This window comes from Talpa occidentalis, unplaced genomic scaffold (assembly GCF_014898055.3).
Source record: "Talpa occidentalis isolate TD23 unplaced genomic scaffold, MPIMG_talOcc4v2.1 talOcc4.12, whole genome shotgun sequence".
Lineage (NCBI taxonomy): Eukaryota > Metazoa > Chordata > Mammalia > Eulipotyphla > Talpidae > Talpa > Talpa occidentalis.
The window spans coordinates 49,682,807-49,709,560 of NW_023601212.1; the positions used below are offsets into that span (position 1 = coordinate 49,682,807).

The following is a 26,754-nucleotide window of genomic DNA, read 5'->3' on the forward strand; positions in this document are numbered from 1 at the left end:
CAAAAGAATACTTATTCTGAAAATGTTAAATTGATTGACATTTTGACAGGAACATTTAATAAAATAAATGTGTTATATGTGATTTCTTTACATACTTTGTTGACATAATTGAGATAATTACATTAAATAACTTTCTAATTTTGCATTTTAAATTACTTTATTTTGGGTGAAAATGGTCCAGCCTGATCTTTGGTTTTTGTTGTTGCAGAATATTTCTCTTAGAAGATGACATCTAAACTTCCTGACATGTCCTTATCCATACAAGATTGGATTTGAGACCCATCAGCTGGCTTCATCTACTGTCTCAGAGATAGTCAGGGTTGACTTACCAGTCCCATTCCACAAGTTTTCTTTCTGGAGAATTAAATGTACCCAATAGAAGAATTGTTTTTGTTAGAAAATATGGGGTAGTTGCTCTAGAACTTTCTTATCTGGAGATAGCTTGAGTACAGTTGTGTACACTTTATGCTTAGGATGTGTTCAGAGGGGTGGAGCACATGTGTTTCTTCTGTCACCCCACTTGGTCACTCTCTTGTTGTTGTCCACTGCTGCCATTGCTAGCTCATGGTCGAGTCTGCCACCCCACTCCTTATACCACCCCTTGTGCATTTTGACCACTACAGTTATCCTGGAGTACCATTGCATACCATCTTGATACCTGTAGAACTTACTTCAATCTGCTTTTTCATCCCTCCTAGAAAGTAAAAGCTTTCTTTCAGTTGGTTCTCATGTTGCAATTGCTATTACTTTCCTCTTTGATTTTTTTTTAAAAGCAAATCTAAAAATATCCTTATCTAGATGGTAAACTTATATGTGCAGATTAATCAGGACCAGGAGGGTCTCCTATAAAAGTACTGGGCTTTCCTGTCCATTTTTATTGCTACCACCTATATTATAGCATTGCTATACTGTAACAAGATGGGTAGTAGGGGACTGTGCCAGCCTTAAAAACATCCTATTAAGTGGACCCAGTTATTCTACTTCTATTAATATCTCCCAGTTAAATCACCTAAAGTATAAACAATTATATGCACTAAGGTGTCCCAAGTAGTATTACTTGTAGTAGCCCAAATTATAAACTATTTAAAAGTTTAAGGCAGAGGTCACTAAACTTTTTGTGTAAAGGGTCCAGAAATTAAATATTTTAGGCCATATACTCTCTGCCCCAACTTTTCAACTCTGTTTATCATGAGAAAATAACCATAGACAACACATAAACAAACATTGCTGTATTTCAATAAAGTTTTATTTACAAATGCAAGGCTTGTTTGCCATTCTTGGTTTAGGGAAATAGTAACCAGATACATACATGTGATTAAATAATATACCACACATGTAATAAAAAAGAGTGACAGTTACTAGCTGGTTATATTAGGATGACAGGGTAGGAAATGAATGTCTTCAATATTTCAGTTTTTCTTTATTCTGTATTTTATAATAAAAATATTTTAAAACTAAAAAGTGTCTTGAAATCTGAATTAACCATCTGTCATCACATCGTAATATTACCATGACTAAGAACAACACACATTGATATTTCAGAGTTGGGCCCTTCAAAAGGCTGCAGTCTCATGTAAGACTTGACAGCGAAGGGTCTGCTTCCTCACGCCTGTGGTGGGAAGCAGCTTTCGGTTCTCTGTCAGCTGCTGAACTGAGGGCCTCTGTTCCTCGTGGGCTTTTGGCTGGAGGCCACCCTCACCTCTCTGTCATGTGGGTGTCACCAGCACAACAGATTGCTTCCTGAAAGCCAGTAAAGGAGATCATCTCAACAGAATGGATTTTATGTATTCTTATGTAATGTAACCATGTGTATCCATTGCCTTTGCCATACTCTGTTGATTAGATACAAGTCCTGGCTAATTAACTCTAGAAAACAGTACTAGGAAGAATGGAAAGATGGCAACCAGTAGGAACATCACAAGATGGCATCAATCATCATTCTTGGTATATAGCAGTTCTTGACTCCTTTGATGATACTTTGTTTTTTTAAAGATTTATTTATTTATATAAGAACCAGGGTACAGTCCAGATGTGCAAGAGGATGAGAGGATTCATCAGAGACAGAGTGGGGAACAGAACAGGCAGACTGAGGAAATACACTGCTGACTGAGCAAATACACCACTGGGAGCAGCAGGAGTGACAGGAGAGGTCTGCCGTGCCATGTGGGACCCTCGCCGGCCGGCCAGGATCGAACCGGCGCTGCAGAGGCTGCGGATGGCTTCACAGCATGGCTCTTAACGGCCTGAGCCACCAGGGGAGGCCTGATAACTTTTGTTCTTGATGGAGAGTTTCAGTAACTCCCTCAGACCCCGCTGCTTCTGTAGAAGGCCAGATGGTGAACCAATACAGAACAATTTGTGTTTCTGTGACTTCAGTTGATTTTAAGCTTTAAGGATCCTAAAACAGTTAATGGCTAATTCTTAGGGTCTCTGCTGTTTGAGTCCTTTTGAGACTTTTTATCTGTGCTAGAAAATGTCTGTTTTCAGAAAGAAATGTAAGGCTTAACAAATGTTAAATTGATGTGCAGATCTGGTGGACTATGGGACCCTAGGTAACAAGACCAGAAGTGTCTTTTAGGGTTGACTGTGAAAGGAGCTTTTTTTTGCAGAAGTCTCTACACTAGTTCTCAATCCTACTGCATGTCCTGGCCTGTTTACTCTATTTCAGAATGTTCCCTGTGTACTTGACCAAAATTTTTCTCTCCAAAGCCTTCCAGATACCTGTTGGCATGAGTAACAGTCCAGAACTGTTTGGAAAGGGAGACAACCAGTTGTGTCTGTCTCATTTTAGTAAAAACTAGGTAAAGTGATTTGTGTGGCCCAGACTTTGTAATTGCATTTATGTTTGTCTCCCTTTTTAGACTAGGAGCTGCTTAAAAGTAGCGCAAGGAACCATGTCCTTTTTCATACATCTCTATACCCCACCACCTTGCATGGTAATTGGCATATATTAGGCTCTCAATAAGTATTTGGTGACTGAATGCTGATCATAGATTTAATTACAGAGATTCTGGTTTATAGTTGCTTGTTGATTTTGATTTTTACTTTATTATAATTAGTCTTTTTCCTGGTCCCTTATTTAGGTTTTCTAGATTCCTGCTATGAGTGAGACCATCTGGTATTTTTCTTTTTCTTTCTGGCTTATTTTGCTGAGCATGATCCCTTCCAGCTCCATCCGTGTTGCTGCAAATTGCATGAGTTTATCTTTTTTTATTGCCGAGTAATATTCCACCGTGTATATGCACCACATCTTCTTGATCCAGTCATCTATTTTTGGGCATTTGGGTTGTTTCCATAGCTTAGCTATTGTAAATAGTGCTGCACAAACATAGGGGTGCAGGTGCCCTTTTGAATCAATGTTTCTGTGTCCTTTGGTTAAATACCTAGGAGTGGAATTGCTGGATGATAGGGAAGCTCCATCTTTAGCAGGTTGAGGAATCTCCACACAGCTCTCCATAGTGGTTGGACCAGTTTGCATTCCCACCAGCAGTGCAGGAGAGTTCCTTTTTCTTCACATCCTCGCCAACATTTGTTGTTGCTAGTTTTTTTTAATATGTGCCATTCTCACTGGTGTACGATGGTATCTCATTATAGTCACACTTTGGGGGTTGAGGAGGAGGAGGGAGTAGGATCATAACAAGGGGGAGGGGATTGTATGGGGAATATAACCAAGATGAAAATGCACACATTGCGTAAAAATGAAAAATGATATTAAAAATATAAAATTTAAAAATGATAAAAATAAAATAAATTTAAAAAACAACAGATTTTTTGTCTCAAGGCAAACTAAAATGTTCCATTTGGACACCAGAGGGCACTGTTAAATAAGCACAACATTTTCAAGCTCCAGGAGCAGATTCCTTTGAGAAGTGATGCTCTTGAAAATTTATTTTCAATCTGTGGGAAATTTCATAAATAAAAATGTAAATAAATTTTATGTGATCACACCCCCTTTTTCTTTCTGGCATGCCTCTAAAATTACACTCTACTGACATTAGGTATGTGACTTGATTCATGCTTTGCTCAAAATGTAGATCTGTATTTAAAAGCTTGTTTTGGACAGTGGTGGGTAGGGTGTTTGCTTTTTCCTTGACTTTGGTTTTGTTCATAGTTCAAATGCATATAACATGCATTTCAGTTTTGCCTTACAAAAAGTCCAATTTATTGAATAAATTTCAAAATCAGATCACATAGTAAGAGACCACTCAGGTACTCTGAACTGACTAAATCTTGGTAGTGAAAAACAAATTGCTGCTGTGGTACATGCAAACTATTGCATAAAGGGGGAGTGCTTTCTAAATGGGAGTGGGAAAGAGAAAAAGAAAGAGCGGTAGTGCTAACTCCTCGCTAGGCCTGTCTGTCTTTCTTTCCCCAGGTGCCTTGCCAGAGTGTGGGACAACTCCCAAAATATTGGGTGGGTCCAGGTCCAATAGCTCCAAACTAACTTTTTTTTTAAAAAGATTTATTTATTCAAGAACCGGGGTACAGGCCAGATGTGCAGGAGGGTGAGAGGATTCACCAGGGACAGAGCGGGGAACAGAACAGGCAGACTGACTGAAATACACTGCTGAGGGGAGCAGCGGGCGAGACAGAAGTCTGCTCGCCATATGGGACCCTCGCAGGCCTGCCGGGAACCAACCGGCGCTACAGAGATTGCGGACAGCTTCACAGCGCGGCCCTCAACCGCCTGCGCCACCAGGGAAGGCCCCCAACTAACTTATTTTGCTTCCCTTGCCCGGGTCTCATTAGATCTTGTTCCTACGCACTGTAGATCTGGTGAAGGGCAGGGGTCAGAGACACTGTGGTCTGCTAACGCACAATTCGAAGTCACCTCCGAAGTTCATTTAATCTGCATTTTTAAAAACAAACAGGTTTACACGTTTTAATGCCTGGAACCAAATGACTTCACCGATACTTGATGGTGTTTCATGGTCTCTTTCTGAGCATTTCTGCTCGGAATGCCTCTCTGAGGTCACTTTTTCCATCCAACCCACAGCAGGAGCCTTTTCATTTTTGCTGCGCTGTGGTTCTTGCCAAAGTTTATAGTTCCTCTCCACAGAAGCTCTTTATTCATCCGCCGTATTTTGCCTTAGCTGTTTACAGGTACAGAATAATGTTGTATCCTCTAAGTAGTTAATAGTAAAATTTTCCCTTCTTTCAGCTGTTCTGTTCTTTACCATCCCACCTCTAATCCTCTTGATAATCTTTGAATCAAAGAACTGCTTGTGCTCACTAAGGAAAGAACATGGAAAAATCACAGGACTTATTGGGAGAGTGTGCTTTTAAAATGCTTAGATGATTCTGAAAATTTTCCCCAAACCAATCAGACTGAAATCAAAGATTGACTTTTTAGGTCTCAGAGTACTGAATGATGGTAATATTAGGAAGCATTTAATTAAAGTTCGTTCATTGATTAATTTATCTCTGAACATTAACTGGGCTTCTCTTTGCTTAGGTGGCTGTGGTGAGTGCTGGGGATACAAAGCTAAAAGAGATGTGATCTGTGTCTACTGGGAATCAGACAGCCAGTGACAACTCTCCTTAGCCAAAACTCTGAAAGGGTGGTGTAAATATGAGTGAGGAATACTGCCACACAGTATATAAAATTTATGTCATTTAAACAGTTTACTTAAGGGTGAAGGGATTCAACTTTTGGTAAATTACACACATTTTGAACAATCATGTGTATTATTTGCCTCAATGGTTTGAACATAAAATAAGACACAAAAAAAATCACACAGCGTACCTCTTAAATAGGCATAATGTGCACAAGAAACATGGAGAACATTACAAGATACTGTTACATATAAATTCTAAGTCATAACTGTGCAGCATTTTATTCACTACCAAGTGCTTCTGTGCTCTTTGTTTAGAGTCTCACAAAGGAGTTGATTTTATTTACGTTATTAACTTGCTAGCCTCATTTAATAAGTGGTGAAATTAGGGCACCAATTGGCTAAGTAATGGCTTCATGTGGTAACAAATGAGGGATAATGAGGAGTAGAACCAGGTCTCTTAACACCTAACTCAATTTTCTCTTTGAAATAACATACTCTCTACTCTCTCATTCTTGTATGGTGCAGGGAAATATATTCATGTGTGTCAAAGAGACTTTGAAGGAAAAATGACTGCTTAGTCCTGGAAGGAGTTAGAAAGTGATTTAGGAATTCATTATAATATCCCCTTGTGCTCTTGAACAAATGTATCAAAATGTCAAATTGTTTATGGATAATTTGGGAAACCATAGTCATAGGCAATATATATATTTTTTTCATGTCTCACTTCTTTTTTATATTAATTTTTTTAATTTTTTACCACCATTGTTCATTTTTTTTAAATATTTTATTTTATATAATTCTTACATCATTTTTCATTTCTGCACAATATATGCATTTTCATTTTGGTTATATTCCCTATACAATTGCACCCCCCCCCTTATTTTGACTCTAGTCCTTCCTCTCCCCAACCCTCCCTAATCCCCCCCACTCCCCATAGTGTGTCTCTGGTTTATAGTTGCTTGTTGATTTTGATTATTACTTTGCATTGATTAGTCTTTTTCCTGGTCTCTTATTTATTTGTTCATTTTTAAACAAATATTTGCTTCCCCCACCCCCTCAGGTGTAGTCCCCATAGAGTTTCCTTCCCCAATGCACCTGTGCACCATCACCTCAGGCCCCTGTGCTCCTCCCTCTCTCCCTCTCTCTGATCCCTCTCCCTCCTTCTCCCCTGCAGTAAGTCTCTGATTTATAATCCAAAGCAAAGAAAGTCAAGGAAAAGATAAACACCTGGGATTACATCAAACTGAAAAGCTTCTGCACAGCAAAAGAGACATTAACGAAAACATGAGACACCCCACTGATTGGGAAAAAATCTTTGCACTCCAGTCAACTGATAAGGGACTGATCACAAAGATCTACAAAGAACTCACACAACTTAACAAAAACAAAATAAGCAATCCAGTCAAGAAATGGGCAGAAGAACTTAAAAGACATTTCTCCAAAGAGGAAATGCAAATGGCCAACAGGCATATGAAAAAATGTTCAGCATCCCTTATAATCAGGGAAATGCAAATTAAAACCACACTGAGATACCACCTTACACCAGTGAGAATGGCACATATCAAAAAACCAGCAACAACTAATGTTGGCGAGGATGTGGTGGAAAAGGAACTCTCTTACATTGCTGGTGGGAGTGCAAACTGATCCAACCACTATGGAAAGCTGTGTGGAGGTTCCTCGGTCTACTAAAAATGGAGCTACCATATGATCCAGCAATTCCACTCCTGGGATCTACCCAACGGACACAAAAACAGTGATTCAAAAGAGCACCTGTACCCCTATGTTTATTGCAGCACTATTTGCAATAGGTAAAACCTGGAAATAACCCAAATGCCCAAAAGTAGATGACTGGATCAAGAAGATGTGGCATATATACACAATGGAATATTATTCAACAATCAAAAAAAGATAAACTCATGCCATCTGCAGCAATGTGGATGGAGCTAGGAATTATGCTCAGTGAAATAAGCCAGAAGGAAAAAGAAAAATATCGGATGGTTTTGCTTATAGCAGGAATATAGGGGAACCAAATAAGACATCAGTGTAAAAAAAATAATAACTGTATAAAACACAACAAAGCATAGGCAGTATATTTACAAAGTTTTATTCCAAAGAACAAATACATTCATGTCCATTTCTTCTATGGGTAAACCTAAAACAATATTTAATGCTCAATGAAAAAAGTTCAGAAAGGTTCTCTGCTTGTGGTAGCTAACTTTTCTGTGGGCACAGAGTAAACTCAGGAAAACATTTAAATGATGATTTCAACCTCAATGAGGAAGGATTTTGCACCCTAAATGCCCCCCAGACCTGCTTGCAACTGCTTGAAATCCTACTATAATTCTATTGTTTAATCATGAAATTTTAATCTATTTAATTTGATGAGTATTTTTATAGCATCCCTGTAGACAAAGCCACAATGCAAAGATTCATTATTAAACTCAACAGATAAATGTAATCAGTTAAGTTGTTACAAGACTTTGTAAATATTTATTCTCAATTTCTGTGCTTCTCTAATTGCAGGCCAGACTGTGGATGGACCGCTATGTGCAGACCACACATAGCTAATGTTTATTTCTTACACACATCACAAGTTCATTGTACATGAGCTAGGAGTCCTTATTCTATATAGGAATCAGGTTAATGAAACCGCTGCTATCTAGAAAGCCATGAATTCAGGGGCAGGAAGAGAGTGCTGTAGCCCCCCATACCTAGTCAAATGCTTCTACCAGAAGCAATGCTTGTTACTCCTGCCCACACTGATTGGTTAAAGCGAGTACCAGGGCCAGCCTCATGCAGGAGGGGTAGTGCAGTTGTACCATGTTCTTGGGCTGAGGAGCAGGAGTAGTCAGAGGACAGCATTTCCAGGTAATGGAAGGAGAGGAGAGATAGAAAGGAGGTAAACTCAACAACAGATCTGCTAAGGAAACAGTGAAGGAGTTAAATGTCAAAATATTTTGAGTCAGTTTAATGCTACATTTATTTCCTTCCCAATTATGTTTATTGAGGTAAACTTGGTTTACATTATTATATTTGTTGGAAGGATTATAGATACAGATCTCTCAAACATATGTTTTCTCACCACATTCCCCACTAAAGTCCCGGTAACCCTCCACCATGTTGCTCTGGGCCCCTTTCCACACTCCTGTGTTGCAGTCAGATCTCGAGAGGTTGTTATTGGTTTGGTTTTGTCTGGCCCTTTGTTTTGTTTCTATACATTCCACATAAACGTAAAAGCGCCTGGTATTTGTTTTTCTCCTTCTGACTTATTTTGCTTAGCATTATCCTCTCCATTTCTTTTTTTAATATTTATTCATGCATACAAGAACTGGGGTACAGGCCAGAGGTGTGGGTGAGAGGATTCACCAGAGACAGAGCGGGGAACAGAACAGGCAGGTTGACTGAAATACACTGCTGAGGGGAGCAGCGGGTGAGACAGGAGAGGTCTGCTGTGCCATGTGTGTTGCTCCCTGGCCTGGGATCAAACTCATGCTGCAGAGGCTGCGGACAGCTTCATAGTGCTGCGTCTTAACCCCTTGCACCACCAGGGAGGCCCTTATCCTCCCCATTTCTATCCATGTTGTTGCAAATGGCAAGAGTTCATCTTTGAATGTACATTGTGTTTTAGTTATGCTGCTACTGCACATTTCACAGACGGCAGTTTAGTGTAAACGTGATTTTTATGTGCACTGGGAAACAAATGGTGCATGACTCACTTTATTGTCTCCATTGCAACTTACCACAATATCTCTGAGGTGTGCCTATACTTACAGCTGTAGATCACATCTGCTCAACCCTTACTTGATGCCCTGAGCCAGAAAAGAGTATTATGCCTGCACACTTTGTACTTCAAAATAAAAATTATGGAAGGGGCCTCCCTAGTGGTACAAGCGGTTGAGCACAGCGCTGTGAAGCCGTCTGCAGCCTCTGCAGTGCCGGTTCAATCGCTGCCTGCCTCGGAGATGCCCACATAGTGAGGCAGACCTCTCCTGTCTCGCCCGCTGCTCCCCTCAGCAGTATATTTCAGTCAATCTGCGTGTTCTGTTCCCCGCTCTGTCTCGAGTGAATCCTCTCACCTTCCCATACATCTGACCTGTACCCCAGTTCTTGTGTAAATAAATAAATCTTTAAAAAAATTATGGAAGAATTTGAAAGTAAAAGGAAAAATAAAAGAGTTCATTTTTTATAGCTAAATAGTATTCCATTGTGCATGTGTGTGTGCACGCACACATGTGTGTATGCTTATTTTTCTGATCCACTCCTCTGTCCTTGGCACTTAAGTTGTTTCCATAACTTGGCTGTTGTAAATAGGGTAAATAGACTGCTATTGAACATAGCAGTCATATATTCCATTGAATTAGTGCTTTTGCATTCTTCTGGTAAACACTTAGGAGTGGGATTGCTGGGTCCTATGGTTTATCTATTGTTAGTATTTTGAGAAACATCTAAACTAATTTTCATAGGAGCTGGACCAGTCAACATTCCCACTGATAGTTTGCAAGTGTTCCTCTTTCTCTACATCTTCTTCAATACTTGTTTTTGGACAACAATGAGCTCTGAACTATCTCGTTCTAATTTTGATTTGCATTTCCCTAAAGTGATGATCAACATATTTTCACGTGCCATATAATCATCTATACGTCTTCTTTGGAGAAGTGTCTGTTAGCTCTTTTGCCAATTTTTTATTAGGTTTAGTTATTTTACTTTGTTTAGTTGCATGAGTTCTTTACATATTTTGGATCAGCCCTTTGTCAAATGTGTGATCTGAAAATATTTTCTCCCACTCCATTGGATGTCTTTTTGTTTTACTAATAGTTTCTTTGATGGTTCACAAGCTTTTTAGTTTGATGTAATCCTATCTGTTTATATTCACTTTTGTCTCTCCTGCAGTTGGAGATGAATTCCCAATGACATCTCTGAAGCCAATGATGTGGAGTGTTTTGTCTATTTTTTTCCTCTATGTATTTTATAGTTTTGTGTCTTATACCCTTGTCTTTGGTCCATTTTGAGTTACTTTTTATGTAAGGTGTGAGATGATGGTCTAGTTTTAGTCTATTGCATGTGGCTGTCTAATTTCCCAACACCATTTGTTGAAGATACTCTGCTCTCAGTATATACTTTTGGTTTGTTATAGATTAACCATCCATAGATGTGTGGGTTTATTTCTGGACTCTCAATTATATCTCCATTGGCCTGCATGTGTATTTTTTGTTCCAGTACTATTTTTATTTCTATAGCTTTGTAGTACAGTTTGAAGTCTGGCTAGTATGATACCACCATTCTTCCTCTTTAGGATAGTTTTAACTATTTTGGATCTTTTGTGGTTTCACATGAGTTTCAGTATTGTTTGTTTTTCTTTGAAAAATTAATGCTACATTTATTAAATGTGAATTTCAGATTGTAATGGAAAGACAATGAGAGGCCACTGCAAGGACAGAACATTAAGCCCCACCAAGGTGGGAAGGGGACAACTGAGGAATTTAGGGAAAATGAGAATTTGTAACACAGACTCTTCCCCCACTTCTCTGCTGAAGTTCTGGATATTTTATCTGAGCTCAGAAGGAAGATCTTTTTTTTTTGTATCAGGAACCCCAGTTCACCATAGACCTTACTCTTCTTCCTCTTCTGATGTGTTATGTCTATGTTGTCCTGGCCTTTAGTTTCTAAAAATGGGAAAATGAAGCATTTATGCCTAAATGTAGGGAATTCAATTTAATAGATCTAGCAGGTTTTTAGAGTACATGAGAATGGTCTTGGGGAGAAGGTCATGGGTAGATGTCAGTCCTCAGAGTTTCTCATCAGTCCACACTGACATCACTGAATTGTCACCACCCTGCAGTGCCAGTGTTCCACGCAAGTTGCTGTGTCTTCCTCATGTCTGACCATGGGAGTTTCTGGATCAGTGTCTCTCTCAGCCTTTCCTCTTGGGCATTTGGGACATGGTTGTTTTGTCTTGAATTCCATGGGCAGTCTCTTCTCCACCTAGAAATGCTCTCCCTATGCCTTGTCAACTATCCCCACAAAACACTGCACCCATGACTCTATGGAGCTGTGGTGTGTGAAGTTCTAGCTGAGGTAACAGTAAGAGATCGCCCGAAGGGACCTGCCACAGATTCCCCTCATATAGGTGAGGGATCTCCCCAATTTCCTCTGGATTGTCTATTGTCTCCTCTGTCCATAAGCTCAGTCAGATGGGTCAGGGCAGAAGGAAAGTTCAGGGCCTAGTGATCCATTCAGGGTTCCATTTTTGCTCTCACCTCCTCTCTCCCCAACTGCTCCATTTTCTTTGGATTTTATTTTATCTTAGGAATAGAAAAAAATCTATGACCATTTCCAGTTCTATCTTTCTTCCAAACAGATTGTGTTTGCCAAGCTTTCAGGTTTTGACATTCAAAAGGCAAGAATTTGCCTCTTTTGTTCTGTAGTATGGTCCCATCCCCAAGATAGTATGCCAAGAAAGCTTATGTGCACAGGTAACAAGAATTATGGAGGGAAAACATGCCAGTTCATACATCAAAATATTAGCCTCTACATTTGCAAACGGAAGATGTCAATTATCATTAATATGCATATTTACTCTTATAAGAACGATTTAATTTTCTTAATATACATCTTAACTATTAAATTGCAGCCTATTGACTGGCAATGTAATACCTGTCTCCACATAGGAGCTCAATACAGCTCATCTTTGACAGTATTCAAATATTCATTATGAATTACTCCGCACCCCATCCCATTCTAAGGAGAAGGCAAGGATCAGCTAATCTCCGCCCCTAGTAGAAAGTGCCCCATGTCCCTCAGATCATGGGAGAGATCTGATCCTTTATGCTCTTGTAAACATGTTAATGCTATGATATCTCTTAGTTTTAATTCTTTTTTTTTTTTAAAGATTTATTTATTTATTTATGTAAGCACTGAGTAGAGTCTGAAGCACAGGAGGGTGAGAGAATTCACCAGAGCCAGAGCAGGGAGCAGAACAGGCAGACTGATGAAATACACTGCTGAGGGGAGCAGGAGAGGTCTGCGCGCCATCTGGGACCCTCACCCAGTGGCCGGGGATTGAACCGGCGCTGCAGAGGCTGCAGGCAGCTTCACAAACCAGTGCTCAACTGCTGCACCACCGGTGAGGCCCTGTTTTAATTCTTTACCTTAGCATTTTTGGAGAAATCAAAACAGGGATTTCTAAACAAGACCTATCTGCCTAATAAGCTTACTTTTATTTTTCTTACTCATCCTGTCTTAGGCTAACTCTGTGGATTTTTATTTATTCTACACTTGGAGAGATTGTAGACATATGAATACTACTAAATTTGAAATGTCCACTAAACATGGTAATTCCCACCTCATATCTCTAAAATGATGATGGTTTTTCTTCTGTTGAAGACCACAGGTGGGGACACTAGTTCATAAATGGGTAAAAAATTCGCCTCTTCTTTCTCTCCTAAGTAAGGCCATTAGAAAATGTGGTTCCTGGAAATATAATCACATAGGTGCACTTTTCTTAGATTGAAGGTTCTCACTTTAGATATAAATATCTATAATTCACCCACTTTGGGTCTTAATGTTTCACTCTGTAAAATGAAGTTGGTACAGACACTATCTAAGATCCCTTCTTACCCTAAGTTTTGGTGCACCTGTAACTGAAGGATCTTGTGCATAGATCTATCCCCTTTCTTCAATACTTCCATCACTCTTTTCTCAGTTGCACCCTGTTTAAAAAACATCTCCCCAGTCATGGGCTTTTGATAACCCACGACCCAGATATATGCTCCTTTGAATTCTTTGAGGCTTGGGAGACTTAAAAGACAAAGTTTAAACTTCAGACTTTACAGAGGGACATAGAATTGTGTAACCTCTTTGAGTCTCAGCTTCTCATCTATAAAATGAAGGACACGATAAATATGTCTTTCTGGGTTGTGTTTTCCTCACATAATGAAATGACTGTGGGCAAAGCCTGGCACATTCTAAACTATCAGTGCCCCCACTATCTGCAGGGTCCAAGCACATCCCATTGATGTACACCTTAGGAGGGGTACATGGCAGCTAGCGGAGAGCCAGGCCTCCAAGGGAGGAGACCTAGATGGGCAGCAGGGTAGAAAGAAATTGACAGAAGTGGGAGACAACAAAGAAAAACTTTACCCCTTGAAAATTTTATCAGTCCTAACCCTGTTGCTGCTGCTGGGGGTGATGATGATACATTGTTTTGGTCTTCATTTTGCATTTGGGCAAACTCTTTAAACTCAGATAAATTTCACAGGAATAAGACATCTACCAACTGTATAGTTGGAGACTTACAATAAGGAAGGGCATTTTCCACTGCAATGAACCATATTGGGACAATTCACTGGGATTGCAAACCACTGAGTTAAATTTAGCTGAGCACAGCAGAAAATCACATTGAAAACGTCCTTGTAAATAGAAGCTGAAATGCTCCAGTTGGGTTTAAGTCATGAGACCTTACATGGAGCCTTCTGTTGGTGGCAGGGATTGGGCCTCTTGAAAGAATGAAGAATAAGTAAAGCAAATGAAAGAATAATAATTGATACTCATATGGAATAGTTTATTTTTTTCTTTCTTTATTTTATTTTATTTTTATATTCCCCATACAATTGCAACCCCCTTATTTTGACCCCAAACCCTCCTTTCCCCGCCCCCCCCCATAGTGTGTCTCTGGTTCATAGTTGTTTGTTGATTTTGATTTTTTCTTTCTCATAGTTATTCTTTTTCCTGGTCCCTTATTTAGGTTTTCTAGATTCCTGCTATGAGTGAGACCATCCGGTATTTTTCTTTTTCTTTCTGGCTTATTTCGCTGAGCATAGCATAGTTTCTTTAATCGAGGGTACAGGGACATCCTTTTGTTCTCTATCCTCACAGCTTAGAAAAGCCTCTTGCACATAGTGAGTGTTCCATAAATATAAGTGAAAAGAAATAAACAAATGAATACATATGAGATGATGTCCAGTGGTGAGCAAGGCGATGACAGTTGAGCAGGTCGTGGGGACAGAGCACAACGGGAGCACAGGGCCAGGGTGGTCAGGATGACTTTTCTCTGTAGGTGACATTGGAGCAGAGACCACAATGCGATGAGGGAGTGAGTCATGCTAAGAGTTGGAGCATTACCCTTGTAGACAAAGGTAATAGCAAGTGCAAAAGTCCCGAAGTGAGAGTGTGATGGGATCTTAGATTCTGCATCTCTAACACTCTCAGGCCCATAGACAAAGGCGCTGCACTAAGGGTAGGGGCTGAGCTTGGGCCACTTACTTTGCTTCCCTGTACCTCATTTCGGTAGATGTCTAGCTCCCTCAGGTGCCTTTGGGAAAGAGGCAGCTGAGATTTAGGATTGATTTGGATATTCCTAGGACCCTTGGGTACATACTCTTTAAACATCACATTTTTTTTTAAGATTCATTTTATTTATACAAGAGTTGGGGTACAGGCCAGATGTGCAGGAGAATGAGAGGGTTCACCAGAGACAGAGCGGAGAACAGAACAGGCAGATTGAAGAAATACACTGCTGAGGGGAGCAGCGGGCGAGGCAGAAGAGGTCTGCTGTGCCATGTGTGATTCTTGCTGGCCAACTGGGATTGAACCCGCACTGCAGAAGCTGCAGACAGCTTCACAGTGCAGCACTCAACTGCCTGCGCCACCAGGGAGGCCCAAACATCACATTTATAAGGTCAATTATCCATAGACACACTGTGCTCCTCAGGCCTCACTGTCTTTGTAAAAGTCATTGTGCCAACCAGGAATGTCATGTCCCAGAGTTACCTCTCTGACTACTCAGAGTCATTGTCCCCAATCTTTCCTGCCTACCAGCCTCAGAGCAAGTTTATGTTTCTTGGTATGTGATACAAAAGGAATGAAAGGGGCTTGAGTATAATACAAGTGTGAGTTCACACTTTGACCTGCCACTTACTATGTCACTTTGAGCAAGTTATTTACCCCCTCTGTGCCCTGATATATAATATATAGCGTATGGTATATAGTATACCATGTATGATGTAATATAATACATAATATAATACAACATATAATATATATACATTTATATATGGGCACGGAGGCTTAGGGACTAATACTTTTTTATTATTATTTCCAAAATGGGGATGGCAATTCTTAATTTTGGGGTTGTTATATATATTATATGAGATAATTGAAGTACACAACTTGCAAAATTAAGATGCATAATATATTCTAGCTATGAGTATTATTATTAGACTCTGGTGGCAGTAGCAGCTCCCCCCAAGTTCTTGTCTTTGGTGCACGTCTGACATGGGGACAGTGGGATGTGTGTGTGTGTCTGTCCTGGGGCCGTGGCTTTAGGAGAGGGTGTGCCTTCACTGTCTCCTTCCAGTTCTGTCTGATGGAAGAAGAAGACAAAGAGACCCTAGAAGATAGTGTAACCTAAAATGGACTCTTCCATCTTGTGGTGTCCCTCTGTCCCTCTCTGGAAGAAAACTGCGCACTACCCTACAGTACCTGCACTAAACTATACAAGGAAAACACAATCTTATTTTGTATTAGATCCCAGAAATTCTGGGGTTTATTTATTACAGCAGCTAGTCTAACTACCCTAGTGAATTTCAAAATCAACCCTTTGAAGAGGGGTTAATGGAAGAGAAACTGAAATTCTATCTCATGGACTCAGCAGTTGGATGGTGGGTGGCGCAGTCACTGATTTGCAAGGCTGGGAAGATGGAGACCTGTGAAAGGCGAACAAGGCATTTGGTGAAGCTGTTGCCAGTGATAATTTAAAAGGCCAGCCAAGTGTCTGACAAGTTATCTCCAGGGAAGAGGCTGGAGATCACTTACTGCATTTAACAAGGTATAACAAGACAGATGTGCTCTGTCAGGAACTAGTTTGCACGAGAGCAGAAATGAAAGGGACTCAATAGAATCCAGAAATGTGAGGCTTCCCAGGACTGGAAAAGAAACTACTATGGACCCCGACCTGTGGAATACACAAGCGGAACAGGCTTTGAGCAGCAGAGGCCCATTAGAAACCTCAATTAAGTAGATAGCACGCTAGCTCCTGGGTAGGTTCTAAGCTAATGAAGGGTTACCCTCTGCTCTCAAAGACTTCATGATTCACTAAAAAAGTTAAGATGTGAACAAATAACTGCAGTGGAAGACAATGATTGAAACATGTTGCTTGCTGTAAGTAATGAAGGGATTACAACCTTTCTGGGGAGTGCAGAGTCCAGGTCCTCCAGGGAGTGGGAATCTAGGACCTCAGTTAAGATCAAGTCTTCAGATCCATGTGCAAATTAACCTCAGTCATCTTTTAAATTCATTGTCATGTTTTTTGAAATACCAAGGCTCAAACTTGGACTGTGGGGTAGCTCTTGACCTAGTCACCCCATGTTTTTGCTGTCTTCCCCAATGGGCCGAGGCCTATATAGGTTCACCCCACAGGGTCTCATTTCTGAAAAGGCAGAAGAGGACCCTGCTCTTAATGTCCTTCAACTGTTTTGAGATTATGAGATGCCCCAGATCTTAAAGAACTGAGCGTTTGTAAACAGATTGCTTGTTTTTCTTGTCTCTTGTTTTAAAAATAATCATTCTTTGGGCAAAGAATGAGGACTTGCAGCTTCTTATTGCTTCCTGGCATGAGTCTAGTACTTTTTATAGTTTGTTTTTATTGCTTCTTTGCTGCATTTATCTAAATATAGAATGGTACACTGCTATGGACAGGACTGGAATTCAATAGCATTTTCTTTCCAATCAATCCTCTTGCATCTTCTCGTGAACAATTGATACTGTTCTTTTCTCACAGTGGCAAAGGTGGGCAACAACAACAACAATATTGAGTTACGGATCTCTCCGAAGCAAAAGTCAATCACGGCAGAGTCTTGCTGTGCAGTAAATGCTCTAGACATCAGCTCTCCTGCGACCTTGAACAAACCCTGCCAAGATGATGGTGTACCCAACCCGCCCATTGGAGGCAGGGCAGTGGAGTGGAAGGGGTACAGTCCTCAGCCGACCCAGAATAGATCCCCTGCCCTGCCACTTAATTAAGTATGACCGTGAGCTCCTATGGGGATCAGATGAAATGAATATATATATGTAAAATTATCCAGAACCTTTTCAAGAAGTAGCAGCTATCATCTTTTTGTTGACTGATATTTTATAGCATTAATGTTTCAAATATTACCATATCTCTTATTTTGTTTCTGGAAGAAATGATTCCTATAAATACATTCATGTAAATAAATAAAAAAAAATTATAAACACTTATATAAATATTTCAAGATATTAGCAAAAAGAAGCTCCCACCTCCCTTATGAATCAGATGTGAGACACTTATGCCCCCATTCATTCTCAGCAGAGGGTTTCCCGGCTGGAGGCAGTGTGTCCAGTGGTCAGTATAGGGGTCTAGCACTAGTCTTTGAGGCTCAAATCCTGGTGTGTGATCTTGAGTGATTTGCTTATCTTCCCTGGGACACAATCTTTTACCTGAATTCCAAAGGAACACTTTTCATGGACTTTATCCCACCTAGTGTAAATCATCTTATTTTGGTGATTGAGTCTAGGAGATACCCCCAGTTCATGGTGACAATTCTACAAGGATATGTTACATGCATCCTGTTATCTTTATTAAATATGTCTTCTGAGTTCCAAAACTCATTTGACTCCATGGATCTAGGTAAGGAACCTGTGATTCACCTCATTAGGTTAGTTATATTAACATCATGTCAATTTCTTGGAAACTTAATTAGCTATTATCATCATCCTTGGAACAACTTTTGAGGCAGAAATAATTACTCCACATAACAATGAGGAAAATAAGGCACAGATAGTTTATATGCAATGGAGCTGAAATCCCATCAAGATATTCCTGACTCCAAATTACATGAATTCTATTGAAATATTAATTCCCATGACCTGTACATGCCCTGGCAGAACCAACGTAAATTAAGGTTCTACTTGGAAGGGCCTCTCTAGTGGCCTAGGGGTTAAGTCTTAGCACTACCACTGAAATGACATGAGTTCAATACCTGGCCAGGGAGTTGCCCACATGATGCAGCAGACCTCTCCTGTCTCGCCTATTGCTCCCCTCAGCATTGTGTTTAGGTAGATCTGCCTGTTCTGCTCCCCACTCTGTCTCTGGTGAATCCTCTCAGCCCCCACACTTCTGGTATACACCCCAGTTCTTCTATGCAAAAATAAATTTCTTAAAAAAAAAAAGATTATGCTCAGAGAAGCTGCCCTCTCTAGACACCTTCACAGGTAGACCAGCTCTGGTGGGAGTGTGCCACCTTCTCCCACGGCCATACAGGGGAGGGAAAATTAAGATGCTGGAAGGCTTCCCCAGGCTACCCACATGGCACAATGAGAGAGCCAGGCATGCATCCTGTCCCGCTGCCCCTTTCTCTGATGGCCATCTTTTTTTTTTTTTTTTAAGATTTATTTACACGTACAAGAACTGGGCTGTAAGCCAGAGGTGTGGGGGCTGAGAGGATTTATCAGAAAGATAGGGAAACAGAACAGGCAGATCTACTGAAATACACTTCTGGGGGGAACAGCTGGAGAGACAGGAGAGGTCTGCTGTGCCATGTGGGCCAGCTCCCTGGCCGGCTGGGGATGGAACTGGGGCTGCAGTGTTTGGCGATAGCTTGATAGTGCTGTCTTTTACCCTGCGCTACCAGGGAGGCCCAGATGGCCATCTTTTCTTAATTTGGCTCCTTCCGGCAACTGGCCCAGAGAAAGCTATCAGTACAAGTGGTTGATTTGTGAAACACAGGAAATACCATTCATCATTTGACAGTAGGTAAGTGATCCAGGGCAGGGGTGCAGCCTGTAGTAGATATGCATCCTCAGTGAGTGGCTGGACTTCCACGGGGAAACACAGTGTAAGGGATGAGGGAACCGGGGTATTCATACCCCACATCTGCAGAGACGTTGGTTGGGAGCTCCTTCCAAGGACGCGTGGGCAGGCGCCCAGGAGCAGCATAGCCGTCCTCATTCTGAAGTGTGAGTTCCAAAGCATGTGAGTGAAGCATTGACTGTTAAATGCCCTTTAACGCAGGTCAGTGTCGTAGCAGGAACAGCCTTATTTGTGGAAACTCTAGGGTGGATGCTGTCTTACTTGATGTGGTTTGATGTCACTGACATATGGGCTTATCTTGAAAAAATCCCCACTGCGCTGCCTGCTGTAGTGGCTGAAATTAGTGCTGTAAGTCACCCGTCTCCAGAGCCCACCAATAAAACTTCAGTGCTTTCCCAGGAGATGTAACAAGCAAGCTGTGGCCTTTCCTCTTGAAGCTGAGAGACTTGCCTCAAGGAGTAAGATGGAGCAAAGACATTTCAATGGAAGAAAGATTCAGAAGGTAATGGATGGTGGTGAGGGCAAGAGAAAGATAATAAGACTCTAGGTAGTGGGCGCTAGCTGCCAGGTGGAGGTGTCCAATGAAGGAGAGGAACCCCAAAGGGGAGCCCAAAATTGTCTCCAGGAAAGGAAGGGGAATCAAAGGGACACTGTTCTGTTTAACAGTTTCATCCAAATCAGGGCGGGGAAAATAAGGCTTCCTTTGCTGCTGTTGAGACGATGAGCTTCTGGAAGTTACAATAGTTACCATGTCTTCTTTCACCTATTCCACCAGAGCTCAACCCAGTTACTGGTGATGTGTTTAACTGAACAGACCTGCTGTGAATCCGGTGCTTGTCCATCATTCTCCCCTGCAATTCCTTTCTGACTTTTTTGTTAGAAACTCTACATTTATATCAATGAGCTCTATGTGTCTCCACTTCTTTTTAAAAAAAAAAAAAAAAAAAAAACCACGGGGCCTCCTGGTGACTCAGGGGTTAAGGTCGGCGCTATCAAACTATAGGCAGTCACTGCAGCATGAGTTCCATCTCTGGCCAGGGTGCTAACCCACATAGCACAGCAGACCTACTGTCTCGCCTGCTGCTCCCCTCAGCAGTGTATTTTGTCAGTCTGCCTGTTCTGTTCCCCACTCTGTCTCTGGTGAATCCTCTCACCTCCCTCCTGGCAACTCTGGTCTATACCCCAGCTCTTGCATGTATAAATAAATAAAATAAATTTAAAAAAAAATAACACCACCACCAACAACAACTTATTGTCAGTGAGACTTTGGGCATATTACATAACCCTCAGTTTGATCAACAATAAAAAATAGACAATGCCCAGACTTCCCAGACTTTATAGTGAGAAACCAGTTGCTATAAGCTATTACTAGATCACATCCCACTCATTGTTGAAGCGCTAACCTCCAGTGTGATTGCATTTGGAGTTAAAATCTATAGGAGGCAGTCATGTTACCCCACACTATGACCATAATCTGATAGGACTAGTGTCCAGCGACCTCTTCCCTTGTATGTGGACACAGGAGGGCATGTGAGGACACAGTGAGAAGGTAACGCCTACAAATCAGGAAGGAGACCTCACCAGAAATCAAGTTTTCTGGCACCTAGATCTTGGACTTTTAGCCTAAAAAAAAAAAAGGTGACACATGGATTACATCACCCAGCTTGTGGATTTTGTTTTGGAAGACTTAGCTGACTAATCCAAAGGCTAAGTCATAGTAAAGACTTTGCTATGTCTCTGACATGTGGTGGCAACTCTTATGTGTAGTTTTTACCTCTATTGCACCTCATAAAACACACACCTTTCTAGGAGAGAAAGAAAAATTCTGGAAATCCTGATACCAATCCACTTGAAGATCCTGATGTGAATTTGAGGATGTCAGAAAGAAAGCTAACCGCATTCACTGAAATTTTCCAATCCTATTTCTATACGGAAATCAAATGATTTATGTCAAATAATATGCCTGCATCTTTCCTCTGTGGAACGTAATGTGCTTAAACCAAGAACATATCCATCAGGCGAATGTGTGCATCTAAGGTGAGCTAAGGGAATGTCTTAGATGACCGGGGGCCTGAGGCCAGGATGGTGCTAATAAAACATGAGCAAGTCCTTTGTCATGCTCTCTCTGTGGTTTAGGCTGAGGCGCCTGGGAGTAGGTCACTGTTCTGATTTAGGATAGCAGGGTTGAGCTTGTAGCACGAAACAGATTTGATGTCAAATTGCAATTAACTAATGGTTGTTCCATCTATTAAAGAGCAGTCCCTCTGCTTCTTGGGCACCTCGGGGAGTGGGACCTCCCCAAACTCCGAGGGTCTGGTTTCCTGATGTTGCATTCCTCAGGACGATTCCATCAGTTCCCTTCAAATGCACTTCTGGGCTGCAGACCCTCTGCTGACAGATGTGGGAGGGCACAAAAGAGGCCTCTTAAGCAATTGCAAGGCTTTCTGACTTTATTTCAATCCAAATGAATGCATTAGAGATGATATTAATGCTATTTGGGAAAACAGAAACATCTGGGGTTATTGGTCAGAGTTCTAAATGGTGTGGAAAGAGGGGAAAAAATGTGCTAACTTGTGATAAACGGGCATGGGGCTGCATGGCTTAATTGGAACCAGTTGAAGAGCTTCTTTTGGTTTTTCTCCCTCTCAAGTTTTCTTTATGTCTGTTATCCAACTGTCCCCCAAAACTGCCTATGGGCCCTTGATATTTCCATTAACTTTTCCTGTTATTGAGTCCCCACACACCCCAGCTTCATAAGGGAGTGTCATCGCCTATAGGATCCCTTGCCATTTATTCCTCTGTCCAGATGGACCAAGTACTCAAATATGAATCATGAAACCCACTTCTTTTTGTATCTCCCAGACACCAAGTATTTGTTCTTTGATTCAACGTTGATTCAATGTGTTCATTATACCCAAACATTTACTCAACACTCATTGGAGATGTCAGGGCAAATTAAGCACAGATCCTGTCTTCAAAGAGCTCCAGTTTGGAGGCAGAGCAGGAAATACTGACATTGGCTGCAGAGGACAGAACAGGCAGAAAGACTTTGAAGAGTGCACGAAGAGTCATGGAGGTCACCTCCCCCGGGCCATGAAACAGAGGAGCATTAGTGGGCGGGAAAACGTAATGGGGAAAAGAAGCAGCCGAAAAGTTGTGTTTTGAGTGAATCAACCCCTTTGATGTATGGCTGAGGCAGCTGGTAATGCTGGTATAGACTGTGTATAACTGTAGACTGGTCATCGGGGAGAAGCCCCAATAGAGGAAAGCTGGAGTGGAGCAATCCTTCTCATTTGAACTGTGCTACAGAATCATGTAGTCAGGAAAAGAAAGAAGGGAGGGAGGTAGAGAGAAAGGGAAGGAGGGAGTCACCTTATATGCTTGAGGAAACATCCTATCTGAATCCCTGTACCTCCATACTGTAGTGCCAGTCCCTCTTCCTGGGAGGAGCTGAGGGGTTAGCCTACCGCAGTTTTTCTTTAGTTCTCAGAAGACACAACTAACAGACATCAAATGCATTGTTTCCTTGTTTGTCAGAAGGTTGATGATTGGGCTGACTGCACCAGACCCAGGGTAAGTTGAATTAGGAAAAGCAATGACAACGTGTTACCTTTTCATACAGAGGGTAATATTCAGATGGCTAAAATTAAATGCATGTTATTATCTTGCATGAACATTATCGTTAATTAGCTGTAGCTTTAAGTTTGTTATGTTGGTGGCCCAAATCTGTTATAAACAGGTCAGGATGCTATTCAGAGAAGGTCATTCTAAAAATCAAAGTCTCCAGAAAGTTGTCTTAACATTTACTTCCACGAATGTAATTGTGCTCGTAAAAACAGGGACATCAGGAGCAGGGAGAAAGACCTACTAGCTACTAAGTAAATGCCAGTGTAAGGACTGCTGGGGGCCAGGAGTGAAGCTTGCATGTTGGTATTTGGGGGAGAAGAAGAGGATTGCCTTGATTTTCTCCTTTCCTCCTATTAACTCATCAGGCTTAACTAAATGGAATTTGGTTTTGATTTTATCTACATGGCTATTTTGTACATACATGTCTGGGGATGCAGAAAGTTTGAGAAGTTGACTTAAACTTTCTCAGTGCAGAGATTAGATGACTGAAATTGTGTCTTTGCACCCTGAGCACCCAGAGTAGACGCTCAGTACGTTCACCGTATAAATTAATGGGCCTCTTTGCTCTACCTGGTTTTACTACTAGAAAACTTGTTTCTTCAACAAATACTTCTTAGTTACCTACTTGTTGCCAGGTACTATGGCTGGTGCTGGGGATGAAAGAGGGAACCATTTTTCTGGATATGGTTGCCCATAAAGAGAGACAACAATTAAATGAGGGATTGTTGGGTGATACCACAATATGATAGCTGAGGTGCTGAGGAGGTCAATACCAGGGGGCCCACATCCCTAGGGGAGGGTGTATCAAGGGATGCTTCCCAGTGTAAGTGACTAGGACAAAGTTAGTCAGAGATCTCCACTCTATTGAGATTTATTATCTATTTGGAGAAAGAAGATTTTCACACATAGATAGTAAGGAGCATTATAAGGCAAGGTACTCTAAGTTCGGGATTAGATCATGGATTATAGATAGTAGAAAGAATGAGATCAAAGGCAAAGGTAGGATTGAGGTTTTTGAGGAGGAAGGGGCATGGAGCTGCCCTTGGATGATGGGCAGAACAGTAGACTAGAACAAGACGAGAAAGGCAGTGAAGTCTGGCTGGGTGATGGCAGGAAATAGGCTGAATTATGCAAGAGTTGGAAAGTCAGGCAGAAATAGAACTGTTAGCAGAGTCACATTATAGTTATTATTATTAAAAATGTGCTAAAAACTGCCCTCTGTCAAATCCCAGTCAGGGTAAGGTGCTGAGCAAGAAATGTTTAAGGAGCAGGCCCACATCCACCCTGTCGATGAGAAGGAAGCCCCATGAGAAGAAAGAAGGTAACTGCATCAGATCTTCATGTCACCATGATAACTATAGACCCTCAGGTAGATACACTGAAGATACTCATGAGTTCAGGGTCCTTGTCTAGGAAATGCTTTTATTTATTTAATTATTTAAATATACTAAATACACACACACACACATATATACACACACACATCATTGTTCATTTTTGTATAATGTATACTTTCTCCTCTCAGGTGTATTCCCATAAAATTCCACCACCAATTCACCCGTGAACCATCACCATAGTCCCTTGTGCTCTTCCCTTCCCTGGTTTGATCCCTCTGCCTCCCACTCCTTGCAGAATGTCTCTGATTTATAGTTGCCTGCTAATTTTTATTTATTTATTTATCTATTTATTTATTTTCCTGATACCTTATTTAGTTCCCCTATATTCTTTCTATAAGTGAAACTATCTGATATTTTTCTTTTTCTTCTGGCTTATTTTGCTGAGCATAATCCCTTCTAGCTCCATGCATGTTGCTGCAAATGGCATGAGTTTATCTTTTTTGATTGCTGAATAGTATTCCATTGTGTATCTATACCACATCTTCTCCATGCAGTCACCTATTTTGGGGCATTTGGATTGTTTCCATATCTTACCTATTGTAAATAAAGCTGCAATAAACATGAGGTGTGGCCTCCCCTGGTGGCACAGGTGGTTGAGGGGAGCGCTGTGAAGCTGTCCGCAGCCTCTGCAGCACTGGTTTGATCCTGGCTGGCCGGCAAGGGTCCCACATGGCACTGCAGATCTCTCCTGTCTTGCCCGCTGCTCCCCTCAGCAATGTATTTCCTCAGTCTGCCTGTTCTGTTCCCCACTCTGTCTCTGGTGAATCCTCTCAACTTCTCTCGCATATGGCCTGTACCCCAGTTTTTGTATAAATAAATCTTTAAAAAAATAAACATGGGGTGTAGGTATCTTTTTGAATTAATGTTTTTGTGTTTTTTGAGCAGATTCCTAAGAGTGGAATTGCTGGGTCATATGGTAGCTCCATTTGTAGTAGTCTGAGGAATCTCCACACAGCTTTCCACAGTGGTTGAACCAGTTTGCATTCCCACCAGCAATGTAGGAGAGTTCCCTTTCTCCACATCCTTGCCAACATTACTTCATTTGTCTGGTTTGATCATTTGTAACAAATCTGGTGTCTCTGGATGCACTGAACATGGGCTAAGTAAGTTATATAATTTAGTAAGCTATATAACTATGATAGGTAATAGGAAGATAATTGATAATAGCTTTCCCCTAGGTGATGTAGCCATATAATTGACTTAAATGTTTTCCATGTTAATCTGTGCAAGAGATTATCTGATGTGGCACAAAAGACATGGGAGAGGGGCATTTAATTAGTCCTGGGTCACTCCTGTTCTACCTGACATTGCATTAACTTGTTTCATTCAAGTCATTAGTAAAACTCAATACTGCTGAGATCTCTAGTCTTATGAGTGCTTTAGCAAACTGATCCTTTATGTTTTCTTTGGTACTTTACACACATAATCTCACATCAACTCTATAAGGTAGGTGCTTAGATAAAGTAGCTGACTTGTTGATATTACACAGTAATTTTAAACCCAGATCTGAATCCATAGCCCATGCTCTTCCCACTGCTATGCGTTGTTCCCGCTTTTAAACTCAGTAAGACAGAACAGGTTATGGGGCCCACAATGTCCCTGGAGCTCCATCAGGAAGCCCCACCAGCCCTTTGAGAATCACTTCCCCAAAGTAGAGTTTTGGTTTTTTTTTTAAAGATTTATTTATTTACTTACACAAGCACTGGGTATAGTCAGAAGAGCGGGAGGGTGAGAGAATTCACCAGAGCCAGAGCAGGGAGCAGAGCAGGCAGAAGGACCGAAGTACACTGCTGAGGGGAGCAGCAGGCAGCAGGAGAGGTTTGCGCGCCATGCGGGACCCTCCTCTGGTGGCCGGGGAGCAGCCGGGGATCGAGCCAGCGCCGCAGAGGCTGTGGGCAGCTTCGCAACCCAGCGCTCAACCGCTGTGCCACCGTGGAGGCCCACCCAAAGTAGAGTTTTAATGGGAAAAGTCTTTCTCGTTATAAAGTTTGATTCATCTGAGACCAAAAGGTAGTGTTTGTGTCATATTTTTTTGGGAAATTCATTTTCACCCAAGGCAAATATTTACTTCTCCACTGGGACTCTGTAACTCATGGAGAGTCAGTGTGTTATCGGGGGAATAATACTACATTCTTTGAATGCTGAGGGAGTAGCCAAAGACTCTGTCCTTGATCAGAATCAGATGACATTAGTTGGAATTTCTAATTCCATTTTTAGCCCTAAAGCAAGCTGGGCCTCCTGGGAAGCTCGTGTGCCCCCAGTGGGTTGGGAAGCCATATTTCCAAGGGCTTCAGTTGTGTAAGGACACTGGCATGCATTCATTCACGGTGCCAAGGATCTTTCT

At 41.3% G+C, this 26,754-nt stretch overlaps 1 protein-coding gene across 2 annotated transcripts in view; it reads left to right on the forward strand.

Moving 5' to 3' along the window:
* The window catches only part of TSEN15 (tRNA splicing endonuclease subunit 15), a 62,026-nt gene that overhangs the window by 24,389 nt on the left and 10,883 nt on the right, over window positions 1-26,754 (forward strand). Inside the window, exon 5 of one of the 2 annotated variants that reach the window (XM_037506292.2) lies at window positions 209-1,422. The exons of the other annotated variant lie outside the window; for it this stretch is intronic. Coding sequence (XP_037362189.1) covers window positions 209-229 — 21 coding nt within the window. The 3' untranslated portion in view covers window positions 230-1,422. Of the gene's footprint in view, window positions 1-208; window positions 1,423-26,754 lie in introns of those variants that run through there. 2 annotated transcript variants of the gene reach the window in all.